Source organism: Bombyx mandarina, chromosome 13, assembly GCF_030267445.1.
Source record: "Bombyx mandarina strain Sakado chromosome 13, ASM3026744v2".
Classification (NCBI taxonomy): Eukaryota; Metazoa; Arthropoda; class Insecta; order Lepidoptera; family Bombycidae; genus Bombyx; species Bombyx mandarina.
In genome coordinates, this window is record NC_143220.1 from 7,118,332 (window position 1) to 7,133,371 (window position 15,040).

Below are 15,040 nucleotides of genomic sequence, written 5' to 3' on the forward strand. Positions count from 1 at the left end.
TGTTTGGTTTATTTTACATCAACAATGTGCCTTTAGACCTGATCTCACTTACCGCTACTTACACCGTAGTCTTGTTGCAGTTTGCTTTTCTGTAAAAAATCCTCGAGAGAAAAACAGGTATTAAACGTTGAAAAACTTATATATAACTCGATTGTGTATTTCATTGAATCAAATGTATAGTTTTAGTTTTATGACTATAATTAAAACTGTTTTGTACGATTTAATGTTGCGTTAATTACATTCATTTCATTAATTGTTAATTATTTCCGATGCTTAAAATATTTTACGCAATGAGACGATGGTTGGTGTTTATCTAACATTTGGCATTCTCATTTACATTTTCTTAGTGTGACAATTAATTTCCTGCGATGCCATTGTTGCCAGTCTCAACTTTACATTCAAAAACTATATAGTACATGTATATTTTAGATGAGAAATGATAAAATGTGAAATTAAATTAAACCAGGTGAGATGAGAGAAAATAAAGTTTATATATTTCTGCGCTTTTACAGATACGAAATGGCTAGTAAACCACTGCTATTACACGATTAAACCTGAAGAAATACTAAATTAAAAAAATAACACAATTTACACAGCTTCACTCCTCACCTTGCGGATGGAACCACGTATAATTTTAAATAATTTTTATTAACTAACTAGCTGCCCTGGCAGCCATCGTAGAGCCTCAATCGATAAATAAAAGACCTAAACTTTTGTATAAAATAAACTTAAAACAAACAAAAGGAATCCGTCCGACGGGGAAAACAAAATTGTTATTTTTATTTAATTCCGAGTATATTCATATTTAGCAATGACGAACAGCAATTAATATTTATGTATATAGATAGATCAAAATGTATAAATTATTAAAAAAAAGCTTAGTAGGTAATTGTATTTCAGGAAACTCGAGGTGCTCGTTTAATAAAAAAAACCATGGAACATACTTCGTCGGTTTTTATATTTTTGCCTTATGACATTCCGACTCGTTATTACGAAAATCATGTTCTTATTGTCTAAAAATAAACAAAAAAAAATACAATTACTAAACTTTTTTTATAATTTATACATTTTGATATCTATACCTATATATAAAAATGAATTGCTGTTCGTTAGTCTCGCTAAAACTCGAGAACGGCTGGACCGATTTGGCTAATTTTGGTCTTGAATTATTTGTCGAAGTCCAGAGAAGGTTTAAAAGGTAGATAAATGTCTAGAACAACTCGATTAATACATGTTCTAGTAACCTTTACTTGCGATTGTTAAAGGAGCTTACATAAAACACAATAAAGTGAAGCAGCTAATGATCAAAGTGCAGTCCTTCCCCGCGTTACAAACGCACGAACTAGTAAAAAGCCGAACGTCGAATAAACATGCCGGCTACTGACCAGACGTGCATCAAATACACCGACTCACTTAAATTTGGATACGGTATTTGATCACCATTACCTATATGTCACAGTCCAATAAGTAGTGGGAAAAAATTGTAACCCGTTCGTGATTTTTACGCTATAACTGGACCTATAACCTAAGAACATGTCGCTAATCTAAAAAACGATTAAAGGCGCTTTTAAGGTTTAATCTAATGATCGGAAGTAGTATTTTTTTCAATTTACAAATTCTGACCTTTTGATATTTTAGTTTTAATGGCTACATTTTCATCAATACTTTGAAATACTTAATCTTATAAGAATAACTAAGATTATATTTGTTTACACCATATTCCTCATATTGCATAATATGATGTCATGTTTTCGAACACACATAATCTCACACTATCTGACTCGAACATGATTCTGTAATCAGATAACTATCATCTTAAGATAACTGCATCCTATAAATTGCAGTCAGTAAAAATATCAGCTACGTTTGAAGAAGTAAAAACTGGAAATTAAAAAATGAAACTCCTACAGTTTTCTTACAAAAACAGTGATGAAATCCGAGCGGGTTTCTTAGATGGCGATAAGGTTGTGGATATCAATAAAGAAGATCCAAAATTACCATCAACGTTAATTGAGCTCCTCAAAACGAATTCCATTTCCAAAGTGAAAAAAATCAGCGCCAAATCACCAGTGCCTTTATCCGGTATCACACTGAAAGTTCCGATACATGGAAATGATAAAGTACTTTGCGTGGGATTGAATTACAAAGATCACTGTGAAGAGCAGAAATTGACGCCACCAGAACTTCCTTTCATATTCAATAAATTTCCTAGTACTGTTGTGGGACCAAACGACACCATCAAGTTAAAAACGGATGTGAGTAAAGCTGTGGTCTGCGAGATAGAACTGACGGTTGTAATCGGGAAGAAAGCCAGTAAAGTAGATTCATCGAATGCTTTTGATTATGTCCTTGGCTACACAATAGCCCAGGATATCGGCGCTACAGACTGGGAGAAGAACAAGAAAATCAATCAATTGCTGTTGGGTAAAGCAATGGACACCTTCTGCCCAATTGGACCTTGGATAGTTACCAGCGATGAGATCGGAAATCCCCAGAATTTGAATGTAAAGTGCAGCATTAATGGCGTTCAGAAACAGAAGAGTAATACAAACCAATTTATCCACAAAATCCCGGATATTATTGCAAGATTATCAAATGCTATGACTCTTTTGCCAGGAGACATAATTTTAACCGGGACTCCGGGCGGTGTTGGTGTATACAGGAACCCCCCAGAGTTTCTTCAACCCGGTGACGTGATCACGAGTGAAATAGAGAACATTGGTACTTTTGAAACAAGAGTCGAAGAATTTTAATTTCAATATCGTTTAATTGAACCATAATTTTTATAAACGGTTCTTGTATTTTAATGATAAATAAAATATAATCATAAGATGTGTACTCATTTATTTTTTTGCACGTTCATATAACTTTAAATCGTATATAATATCGTTTTATTATATACGAGCACGTTACGTTGTGATAATTAAAATTTTGTGTTGCAGTTTTGTGAGAATTCAGACGATCAGTTACTGTTTAGTCTGTTACAAATATTAGTCAATCTCTCACATACCACATCCAAAAATGATATTTCTAACGTCGACGGACATTTCGCGATTCCGAAATTAGTTACGTTTTGTGTATTCAGAACGCGCGGTGTTGGTTTTTTCGCTTCTGTGGCGTGCGCGTCCGTGCGTTCGTCTGCGGCGCGGAACGTTTAGCCGACGTGTGCGTGTCTACCTTATACAAGCTTCATTGGAATCGGTAAATACAAAGATCAATACCTTTAGGATTGTATTAGAAAAAGGCTTCGCTTATTATGAGAATGAAAGGTGAACATTTTGTAAATTGGCGTAAGTATTGATAGTAAGCCGCGACGGATACCTATCGACGCTTGAAAGGCAAACGTGACTAAGCGACAATGCGTGAACTTTACAGTAGACTAATTTAAAGTTTAAATACCTGAAAAAAATTCTATTTTAACGAATCTAGCTGTAGGATTGAAATGATTTTAATAGACCTAGAAATATATATTTTTTTGTGCATCGAGTATGGTTATTGCCTATCATTTATGTATAAAGCCGTCATTGTCGTTTAGTCACGTTTGCCTTTCAAGCGTCGCTATCACAAGTTTCACTAGCTCGTCATAGATGGTTTTGACATTTTGACGTAAATGTCAAAATAAAAGTTGATTATGCGCAGCGACGTTACATAAGCCTTATCACAATGCAGAAAATCAGTTACCAAGCTATCAGAAATTAAATTTTACCGTGAGTTTTATGTGGTACCAAGAGGGTCGATACAATTTTAGTTACCAGCTGTGATCATTATTTTTTTATTGCCATACCGCCGTTCGCGTCGTTCTATCAGTGTGCTTAGTGCGAGTTTTTTAACTTTCTCGATACCGTAAAGTGAATTCAAATTTGTACGTAGTTGAAACAGCGCCCCTAGTGGCAAACGTAGGTAAACATTCCAACTCAATACAAATTTGAGTAAACTTTTACGCCATCGAGAACGTTAAACAGCTCACACTAAGCACACAGGAGTCAGGTAGCCTTAGGCAAATTAGTAAAGCTATATACCACAATCCTCAGAATATGCTGCATGGGTTCACTGGTGCGTGACTTAGGACATTTCTGTGGGTGGGGCGTTTATTTATTGGTATTACTGGTATTACTGTTAATAGTACCTTATAACACTGCCCCATTCTTAAAATCGAAACTATGGCTTGCTTAGTGGTAAAAATGAGCAGTATGGCATCACCTACCCGCACGGACTCACAATCTATGCTATACGCTATAATAATAAAGGAATTTCAATAATCAAACAAGCAATTTTTTAACAAAATATTTATTTCTATTACATCAACAATAAATTAATTGTCCAACAAAACACATCAGGGGACTCGTTACAAAATGGAACTGATGACACGAAAATGAATATATAGATTTAGATGTAGTACGTAGGAACATGCTTCACGAGCGGGGTCGTTGACCTATAATTTTGTACGATATAGATTACGCACTTGGGTCTTGGTAATACCAATTTTAAATGAATTAGGAAATTAATATTGTGTCTCGCTCATGTTCCGACAGCATCCTTCCGCTCCATGCAAAGAATAGCAACGTAATTAAATAGAGATTCAACATTGCGGGAAACCGAATAATATTTAGTTGAGAAAGAGAAACGTGTGAGAAGAACAGAGACAGCAATACAGAGAGAGAGAAGATTGCAAAAGAAAAATGTGAACCCTTCAACTTATTTACTTCATTCGTTTGACTTTAAATTTGTCTCACAGTACTTTAACTATTAATGTCTATGTATTTACCTACATACAGAAGTTTTTAAATAAGTTATGATTTAAATAAATACATGTCAGTGATGTTCTGTTCAAACAACTTGTGACTACCTTCGACTAGACATTTGTCCCTTTCACCCGACTTCAATATTAGGGGACGAGAGTTGATATTTTAAATTTGTTGTAAAGTTTATTGAAGTTTAAATAAAACTTGAAAAATAAAGCCTTAAGAAAACTAGTTTCTGAGTATTGCACGCCGCCGTAACAAAATTCATAAATATTATTATGTGTGAAGTATTTTGTATTAGATTAATTAAATTATAAATAAGAACTAGGCTAGGCCATTTAACAATCTAATTATTTAATGAGAACATGTTTCTGTACGCTTTGAAATTCACGTTTGCATGTGCAGACAATACTGTCATCTTGAAGATGATCAAAATTTTAAGCAGCAAATATTTACATATATCATGTGTAATGTAAAAGAAAAAGTGGTGCAGTCCTGGGGCCACCGCGACGTGACAAACAAAAAACTTTTACAATCACGACCAGTCATTACTTTGATTCCATAAAAATGATAATGATATTAGTTTTAATAATAATAAAAAATGAATAACACTAAATATTAAATTCATCCTAAAATTGTGATTGCTGTTTGACTAAGCTATTGAGCCCGGAGCCGCGACGTTGGGGGACCAGGGGGGGGCCGTGGGGGGCCGAACCGGGGGGACCGCTCTGCAGTAGCTATGAGTATAGCAGTTACGCTAACCACATCTCTAATGAAAATTAGTTTAGAGTATCAAGGCCAGCCTTCTGCCCGTCATTGCGAGTTGGCCTTCCTGTCCCGCAGCACGGCGCTGATGAAGAACTCTCCGGCCCTGTAGGACGAGCGCACCAGGGCTCCGCTGGCCACGTACAGGAAGCCGAGCTGGCGGCCGCGCGCCTCCCACTGCTGGAACCGCGCGGGGGTCACGTACTCGAACACCTTGAGGTGCTTCTTCGTGGGCTGCATGTACTGGCCCAGCGTCACGCAATCCACTCCCGCCTCGCGTAGATCTGATCGAACAGAATATTATTTGCATATTAATATATTACTCAATAAACTTAACCGGCTTCTCAATAACTGCATTCGATTTATTTATAATCTTCGGAAATACGATCACGTATCTTCTTATCGCTCCCAACTCAAATGGCTCCCCATTCGTCAACGCCGTAGCTTGCGTGCTCTCAGTACTCTTTACTCTTTGTTGCACTCCCCAAATCCACCTGCTTATTTAACTACTTCCTTTCAATACTTAGGGTCTGACCACAGCCGAAATCTTCGTTCATCTCACAATCTTCTTCTTCGCTGTCCTCCACATAGTTCTGACTTTTTACACTCTTCATTCACTATTCTGTTTGTTGTAACTGTTTCTCAGAGAGTTAGCAGAGTCATCTAATTGATAATATTTGTTTATATATGTTTTATATGTATATATATATGTATATCTATATATTTATGTATATGTATTTATTTAAGTACGAGTATTTGTATCTATAAATATTATGTATGTTTTATATACACATATTATTATGTTTCAGTAATATCACCTTCACACTACACCTACCAAGCTTCATCTCTGCACTCCCCTAAGGTAGACTGTTAGAGAATGCCTATGGCATTAAGTCCGCCTTTATACTTTATAGTATAAGAAGTTATAAATAAAAACTAGTGGTCGCCCGGTAGTCGAAATTCGACTATAATTAATTGAAATTGTAAGTTTGTACACTATTATGATTCTATTGTGAAAGCCTATTTATTATACTTCTATAATCACAGATTTCGCCAAGACTACACTTTAGAAAAATATTAATTTAATACAATATTTAATATATTCTCAATTTGACCACAGATTATTTAGCAATAAGAAAAGTTTGACAATAAACAAATACACAATGTGTGTGTCAAATATATAGTAGTGTGTGTAATGTATTTTTCATTGATTTAAAGTATCTTCTACGCAAAAAAAATTAGCATTCTGGACTTCTTGGGGAATCTCATACTTCTCCGTCCGAGCAATTTTCATAAAAAGGGGTAGAAAGTTTTTGCTTCACGTATTGATATATTTTATAGATTAAATCTATTGTTGTTTTGTCAACTATACATTATAATTTATATACACGGTTAGCAATTATCGTTTCGGTCATTTAGTGCGGCCCTCGGTCTGTTGAGAGAGGAGGGTCGCCAACAGCCCGGAGGCTCCACGAGTGCTTCCACCACCGGATGAAGTTACACCCCGAGCTTATTTAAATACTATAAAGAGCTTATTTATTTATAGCCCAGGTACTTCAGCACCGTCTTGCATCCGACCGACGGGCCCATAATCTATATTTTCTATCTTCTATATATATAAAAATGAATTGCTGTTCGTTTCTACCCGATGATATGTAGGCGAAGTAAAATGTCCCTTAGAAATAAGGTGACACTCTACAAAACTTGCATACGCCCCGTCATGACCTATGCAAGTGTAGTGTTCGCTCACGCGGCCCGCATACACTTGAAATCATTCCAAGTCATCCAATCCCGTTTTTGCAGGATAGCCGTCGGAGCCCCGTGGTTCGTCAGGAACGTCGACCTCCATGACGACCTGGACTTAGAGTCCATCAGTAAGTATCTGCAGTCGGCGTCCATGCGCCACTTCGATAAAGCGGCACGACACGAGAACCCTCTCATCGTGGCCGCCGGTAACTACATTCCCGATCCTGCGGACAGAATGGAAAGCAGTCGACGTCGCCCAAAACACGTCATCTCGGATCCGCCCGATCCACTAACGGTGCTTTTAGGTAATTCAAGCACCGGTCACCGTTCTCGTCGAACCCGTCGCTTGCGACGAAGGGCTCGACGAGTAAACTAACTCTCAGACACAGCCCACTGAGTTTCTCGCCGGATCTTCTCAGTGGGTCGCGTTTCCGATCCGGTGGTAGATTCTGCGAAGCACGGCTCTTGCTAGGGTTCGTGTTAGCAACATCGTCAGGTTGAGCCCCGTGAGCTCACCTACTAAAGTTAGGGTTACGCTGACATAGCCTCTCAAGGCTCTCAGCTTAGGTAGGAAAAAAAAAAAAAAAAGCTGTTCGTTAGTCTCGCTAAAACTCGAGAACGGCTGGACCAATTGGCTAATTTTGGTATTGAATTATTTATGGAAGTCCAGAGAAGGTTTAAAAGGTAGATAAATATGAAAATGCTCGGAATTAAATAAAAATAATAATTTTGTTTTTCCTTTGATTTGTCCCCCGTCGGACGGATGGATACATTTTGTTTGTTTTAAGTTTATTTTATACAAAAGTTTAGGTCTTTTATTTATCGATTAAGGCACTACGAAGTCTGCCGGGTCAGCTAATGATTTACAATCAACAATACAATTTCGGGTATATCTCTTACGAAAAAAGCTTTGATGTAGAATTGAAATGTTAACTTTAAATATTGATATATCATCAGCATTCTCCTGCTCTTCTCCCAGTCACCTGGGGTCGGTACAACATGTTTTGTCCTCCCATACTCCTCGTATCATATACCATTTCTTCGCTCACTCCCCTCTTAACCATATCGTCTTTCACGCAATCCATCCATTTCTTCTTACGTCTACCTCTTCCTCCATATCCTTCCTTGTATGTATGTATAAGTACATACAAGGACTTCTTTACTGGTGGTAGGACCTCTTGTAAGTCCGCGCGGGTAGGTACCACCACCCTGCTTATTTCTGCTGTGAAGCAGTAGGTAATGCGTTCTGGTTTGAAGGGTGGGGCAGTCGTTGTAACTATACTTGAGACTTTAGAGCTTATATCTCAAGGTGGGTGGCGCATTTACGTTGTAGATGTATATGGGCCCCCGTAACCACTTAAGACCAGGTGGGCTGTGAGCTCGTCCACCCATTTAAGCTATAAAAAAAAAGTGGGATACCTTTCATGGTCTGCTCCACTTGCGCGTCGGTCTCGCCGAGTCCCAGCATGATGGACGACTTCGTTATTAAATCAGGATTTATTTCTTTGGCCATTTGTAAAACTTTCAACGTTTGGCGGTACCTGCAAATCATTTAGTCCATTTTAACCTGTGTCCATTGTGGATGCCGGCATGAGATAAGGCTACGTTTATCTGGGCATCTCTTATTAATTTCAGATTTACTTCAACATGAGATAGATGAATAGAGATAGAGATTTTAGTGGTAGGCAACAACTTGGCTCTGATTCTGACATTGCTGAAGTCCATGGGCGACGCTAACCGCTCAAAATCAGGTGGGCCCTATGCTAGTCTGCTTGCAAAGGCAATAAAAAATTAATTAAGCAAGGAGAGAGATCCGGACATTGGGTGTCCGTAACTAACATTTTTTATTTATTGCGTATATGGTTAGGCGAGCTCACAGCCCTCCCGGTGTTAGGTGGTTAATGGAGTCCATAGACATCTACAACGTAAATGCGCCACCCACCTTGAGATATAAGTTCTAAGGTCTCAAGTATAGTTACAACGGCTGTCCATCTTTCAAACCGAAACGCATTACTGCTTCACGGCAGAAATAAGCAGGGTGGTGGTACCTACCCGCGCGGACTCACAAGAGGTCCTATCACCATTAATTAATATATCGTTGAAACTTGAAGGGTCCTCACCCTGCCCTGGGGTCCCGCACGAAGGGCGTGAGTCTCTCGACGGTCTCGACGTTGTGCGCGAACACGTCGAGGCCGCTGGTGGCCACGCGCGCCACGCAGCCCCGGGCGGCTCGGAAGTCCGGCACCAGGCACTCCACTAGGATGTCCTTGTTGCTGGAACCAATTATACAAACTGTTACGCCGGTAAGAGTAACGCCATCTATCGCTGAATAGTCGAACGAATATCGAAGGACCTAGAACGCTCGAGAAGTACAACGGCATCTATTGTCAGATAATGGGAACTACTATTAAAGATGTATGAATATTCTCGATAATTCTAGGGATGAGGCATCGACTATAAAACCGTTGCAGGGATGGCAGTTGGCACGTAGTCGGTCAGTAATCGGAACTACTCGAAGCGAAAGAGCGAATGGATCACCTAAAGCGAAGCTGAACAAGCGAATTGAGAGTTTTAGTGTTTGTGAAGTGTTGAAGTGTTCTAAGTGTTGAATACAGTTTTTAGTTTATACTTCAGTGAAATTTTATTTATCCCGAACCCCAGCGCGTAACAGAACTAATCATTTGACAGCAATTAGAGCAACTGTTTTAACTAGTGGTCCCGCAGTAGTCGAAATTCGACTAGGTATCATTCATTTCAATTATAAGTTGGAACATTATTAAGGTTTTATTGTTAAAAACTATTATACTTTTATAATAACAAATTTCGCCAAGGCTACAACTATAGACAAATAATATTAAAGATAAACAATATTAACCTATACTCAATTTGACCACAGACTTTATACAATAAAAAAAGTTTCACATAAACAAAGGGTATTTATATGTGTGTGTGTGTGTGTGTGTGTGTGTGTGTGTATCAAATACATGGTTGTGGTATTGGTATTGTTTTTTTTATTGATTTAATGTATTATTAATACATAATTAAAAAATTATATTAGCATTCTCCGCACTTTTTCTCTATATTCTTTATAATTGTGGGAAATTTCATACTCCTTCGTCCGCGTAATTTTCGTATATACGAGATATGTATATATTTCGTCTATACAAGAAATATGTTTGAGTGCAGAGATGACATATGGTACGACTTGCCAAGCGGCGCTCACCACACAGTGGGGATAAGGGCAAAATCTTAATCATTATTCAAAAATTTAAAGACACTGTTTTTATGAAAACTTACAGCTTTTTGATCTCTTTAACTGTTTCGGCAAAATGCAGCGAACCTCCATCCGGTAAGTCTGAAATAAATCATTTTTTACACAGTTTATAATATAATTAGAAGTGAAATCCAAAACTTCTGTGATCATTTCATTATATAACAATCAGTAATAAGTTCTTTATTGTACGGAATTTTATGTTTGAACATTTCAAAAATGATTTGAAAATCAATCAAACCACGATTGCCTTAGTAGGAACAATCCAGAAATGACCTCTGAAAACGGACTGTAAAACAATGGTTAAACGTCCTGGTTAGTAAAGATAAACTACTCTGATGGTGGGTGGTACACCAGTTAAAGAGGATGCCTTGTGCAACCTGATGTTGGTGATCATCAGGCTTGTTGCGGCTGACTCTCTTTTAGATTTCACTATCCAAAACTGTGATGATGCTCATGAAATCACTCTCATTCACACTCAATGATCAAAGATAAAGTTAGGCACATTTATTTTAAAAATAAGAGATTAAAGCAACACATCTATTGTGTCGTAAAGGGTCTGCTGATAATCTGGTTCTGATCCCAAATCATTTGGATAAAAACTAAAACTGACCATCTCTATCAACAGAGGTAAGTACAATATATCCGACACCCCACTGGTTGATAGCATGTGCAGTGTTCCTTGGCTCCTCTGGGTCCAGAGGTGGTGGATTCCTTGATGTCTTCACTGAGCAGAACATGCAGCCTCTTGTACAGGTATCTCCCATTAACTGGAATGAATATCATCAAATTTGTTGATATTTTTTTTGTTGGTACCATATTAAGTATTTATTTTGGGTTGATGGCAAGAACAGCAATTGTTCTGCAAATGAGGCTGGATCTTAAATTCTGTAAGTGGTTTTCAGATTATGATGTGATCCAAAACGAAAATCATTTATTTATTAATGGTGGTTATATTGTAAGCCCTTGCGAGTAGGTACAACCATCCCACCTATTTTGCTGTAAAGAGGCCATGCATTACAGTTACAAGGATTGGGATAGCCATTACACAATATAATTGAAACTTGCAACTCCTGTCTATGGGTTTTAGTTACCTCTTAGTACCAGATGCCCTTTGAGCTAGTTTTGCTATCAGCACAGCAAATAAAAAGTCAAGTTTAATCCATGTTTAACAATTGAAGTTGTTACCATGATGGTAGCAGTTGATGCACCGTGTTTTCCTCCGCTCCAACATTCTCCAATATTAGGACACCTTGCTTCTTCGCAAACAGTGCTAAGCTTCAAACTACGTAACTGCTGTTTTATTTCATTGAATTTTGAACCTAAAATGTAAAGCAATACAATTGTTTTTCTTCATAATGTAAGTGTAACAAACATAATCAAAACACTGGGTGTAAAGCAACTCCTCCATTGGTATCAACTGGCAGAGCACCTTCAAATGAGACATTACAGCTCAAGGGCTACTGCTTTGCATATGCATCTACTAATCTGCAGCTACGGATTGGAATCGTGACCTGCTGAGATCCAGTGTGAAACTCTGTAGATGGATATGTGGGCAGATGAGACAGACTTTACACTCTGTGTTCAGTAAATAAGCTGCTGAAATCTAACTGCATACAGAAACAGTACCATAGAGATTTCCAAAGAGTGCTCATATACATATACACAATATTTTTGCTTGGTGATTTTGTTGCAGTTGAAATTGATAGTTATGTCATAATTATTTCATAATACCAATTAATGAGCAGGCACATAGGCATAATGGCAGGGCATTATATCATGTCAAGAGTGAAACGATTAACATTAAGATCAATAACTTTATGAATAAAGTCTTAATATTTTAATATTTTCATTTTTGTATTTTAATATTTTCATTTTTGTATTTTAAAATAATAGATTAAGAATGAATGATTTCAATACCTGTGGGTATAGTAGTTTTCAACCATGGCGGTAACCTAAGTCTCTCGGATTCACCTTTTTCCCTTTTCAGCTTGCCTTGATATTCATCCCAATTTTTTGGACGATCTTCAGATATAAAATCGGTTAGATTCGGACCCTCTTTTAATTTTTCTCTGATTGCATCTAACTTATTTGAGTGTTTGTATCTTGGAAACTACAAAATTTTATGTAAGCAATAAAAGTTTACTGGTGGTAGGACTTTTTGTGAGTCCGCACGAGTGGGTGCCACCGCCTATTTCTGCAGCAAAGCAGTAATGCGTTTTAGTTTGAAGGATGTGGCAGCCATTGTAACTATACTGAGACCTTAAAACTTATGTCTATGGGTGGCGCATTTGCGTTGTAGATGTCTATGGGCTCCAGTAACCACTTAACACTAGGTGGGCTGTGAACTCATCCACCAATCTTAGTAATAAAAAAAAAAGTTCAGGAAGTCTGTAGTTATGCTAATGAGTTTTTAAAGACTGAATAGCCCCTTTTTGGTCACCTCTCTGCATATTCCCGCCAATTCGAGGATTGCGATTTAAAATAATATGTTAGTACAATTTAGAGTTAAATCACTTAAAACTCTCAGAAAGAGTTTCGGCACTGTGTGTGTATCTGTGGCTTTCGATGATCTCTTAGCACCATGTGGAGTTTATGACAAGATTAGAAGCTTTAAAAATCGGTTATGTAAAAAAGAAATGTAATTTTATAGAGTGTAAGAGATGAACATATTATGCTAAATCATACGTATTTTTCATCATTATTACGACAAAAGTTCAAGGAGAGTGACGACACGCAATAAAAAGAATTATTGTAATTACAAAACATTCGGTATTATACTTACGTCCAAATGTTTGGTGACTTTATACTTTTTAATTGTGTTGCGAATCATGGCTATTACAATTTTAATTACCTACTTATAATTACTAGAATCATAATAAAATTAATAAAATTTCCGTCTTTAATTCTGACATTATTTACGTAGTTTTTGACGGTTTTTGACAGATATCAGATGATTATTGACAGTTTTATCTGCGTATACTCTATTTTTTTAATAGATTTTTCAACCTGGTAACTAAGACTTTTAGGTCAAGTCTCATTTCAATTTATATTCTTATTTTTATGAAAAATGATAATGCAAATTGAAATTAAATGAAAAGAGATGGTATGATTTGAGATGAAATATAATCTCAGTAAAATGGTGGTTATTTACTGAGACTTTTTCAGTGGACTTTTTTTGAGATCCCGAGAAGCTACCTCTATAGTCGGATTTTTAATTAGACGAAGCCAGCTGACAGTAGCTAATGTCACTTTGTGAAATAATGTTGCTATATTTAAAGTAATAGTGATGCGTTCAGTTCTCGTTCAATCACATAAATGAACAATGAGTGTGAAGAGTTACTCATTAATTTCAAACTATAAAAGAATATTATTTATATTTTACAATAAAATTGTATTAAAGTGATCCAATATAATAATATGTTACTAGTAGTATGTAACTACAATCAGTTTTTTTTTTTTTCATTACCTATGTACCTATAATTGTTATATTTTATACATCTATAGTTTCAACTATATGATGCATTGGAAATAGGACAGTCTTACAAGCTTCCTCGCAATGTTTTTCTTAATGTTTAAAACACTCGGTATTCAGTACAGGTAGATACCATAGGAACATAATGTTTCGTCGAAAACTCGTTGGTATGTACAAAGCACGGCTAAAATTCGAACCCCGTGCCCGATATCGGCAGTTCGGCACACTAACTATTCACTAGACAATCGAGGCAATTTCATTAATTCAGGAGTTTTTTCAATCGTTCACTTTGTCACAACACTATTTTTATTTCATCAAAAACTGACAACACAGTAAACGTCAGTTTACTTCGTCTAATAAAAAATCCGACTATAGCAGCTTTGTTTGATTTTCCCACATTTGTGCATTTTAACCTATACTAAATAGTTAATAGATCATCGTTATTACACATTTAAACCTGAAGAAACACTAAATAGACAAAATAAAACAAGTTACACAACTTCACTCCTCGCGCTCCGGCCAAAAATCCGTCTCTATATTAATGAAAGGTCATCATAGATACAATTAATGTACACTGAAAGATGGTCACATATACTTAGTTAAGTATATAATATTATATTCCTTTTATCATCTTTATTTCAATATGAAAATTAACTTATTGCGTTGTTGTAATTATTAATGGTACAATTTTTGAAAATGAAAGAGAATGAATTAAAGTACATTTATTTAAAACTAGCGACCCGCCCTCGCTTCGCTTCGGAAACATTAAAACACACATGAAATCAAAAAAATAAAATAAAATAAAAATTAAAAAAAGTAGCCTATGTTCATCAGGGACAATGTCGGCTTCTAATGGAAAAAGAATTTTTCAAATCGGTCCAGTAGTTTCGGAGCCTATTCGAAACAAACAAACAAACAAATCTTTCCTCTTTATAATATTAGTATAGAAGTATAGATATAGATGTTATCCATCATGACGAAACTGAATGGAACAAAATATTTCAAATTAACTAAAGTGGAAGTAACTTAATTCTTCACTTG

General features: G+C 36.5%; 2 protein-coding genes across 2 annotated transcripts; one reads left to right on the forward strand and one right to left on the reverse strand.

Annotated features, from left to right (window-relative positions):
• Positions 1-1,706: 1,706 nt before the first annotated feature.
• On the forward strand, positions 1,707-2,814 carry LOC114249812 (oxaloacetate tautomerase Fahd2a, mitochondrial). Its single transcript, XM_028183523.2, has one exon. It carries the CDS (start codon positions 1,896-1,898, stop codon positions 2,751-2,753), a length of 858 nt encoding a protein of 285 aa, XP_028039324.2. The 5' UTR covers positions 1,707-1,895; the 3' UTR covers positions 2,754-2,814.
• Positions 2,815-4,682: 1,868 nt separating this feature from the next.
• On the reverse strand, positions 4,683-13,507 carry Las (lipoyl synthase, mitochondrial). The gene is made up of 8 exons (XM_028175335.2): positions 13,310-13,507; positions 12,445-12,637; positions 11,713-11,846; positions 11,138-11,294; positions 10,551-10,608; positions 9,374-9,526; positions 8,673-8,794; positions 4,683-5,791 (listed from the first exon to the last, which is right to left on the reverse strand). The coding sequence occupies exons 1-8, from the start codon at positions 13,355-13,357 to the stop codon at positions 5,556-5,558; spliced, it is 1,101 nt and encodes a 366-aa protein (XP_028031136.2). The 5' UTR covers positions 13,358-13,507; the 3' UTR covers positions 4,683-5,555.
• Positions 13,508-15,040: the final 1,533 nt, after the last annotated feature.

Bases quoted from the DNA above. Each gene is read 5' to 3' on its own strand.
- LOC114249812 (XM_028183523.2), top strand. From the start codon at position 1,896: ATGAAACTCCTACAGTTTTCTTACAAAAACAGTGATGAAATCCGAGCG.
- Las (XM_028175335.2), bottom strand. From the start codon at position 13,357: ATGATTCGCAACACAATTAAAAAGTATAAAGTCACCAAACATTTGGAC. The intron at 11,295-11,712 runs GTAACAACTTCA...TATTCATTCCAG, and splicing joins CATCAACTGCTACCATCATG to TTAATGGGAGATACCTGTAC. The intron at 10,609-11,137 runs GTCAGTTTTAGT...GATTTATTTCAG, and splicing joins TACCTCTGTTGATAGAGATG to ACTTACCGGATGGAGGTTCG.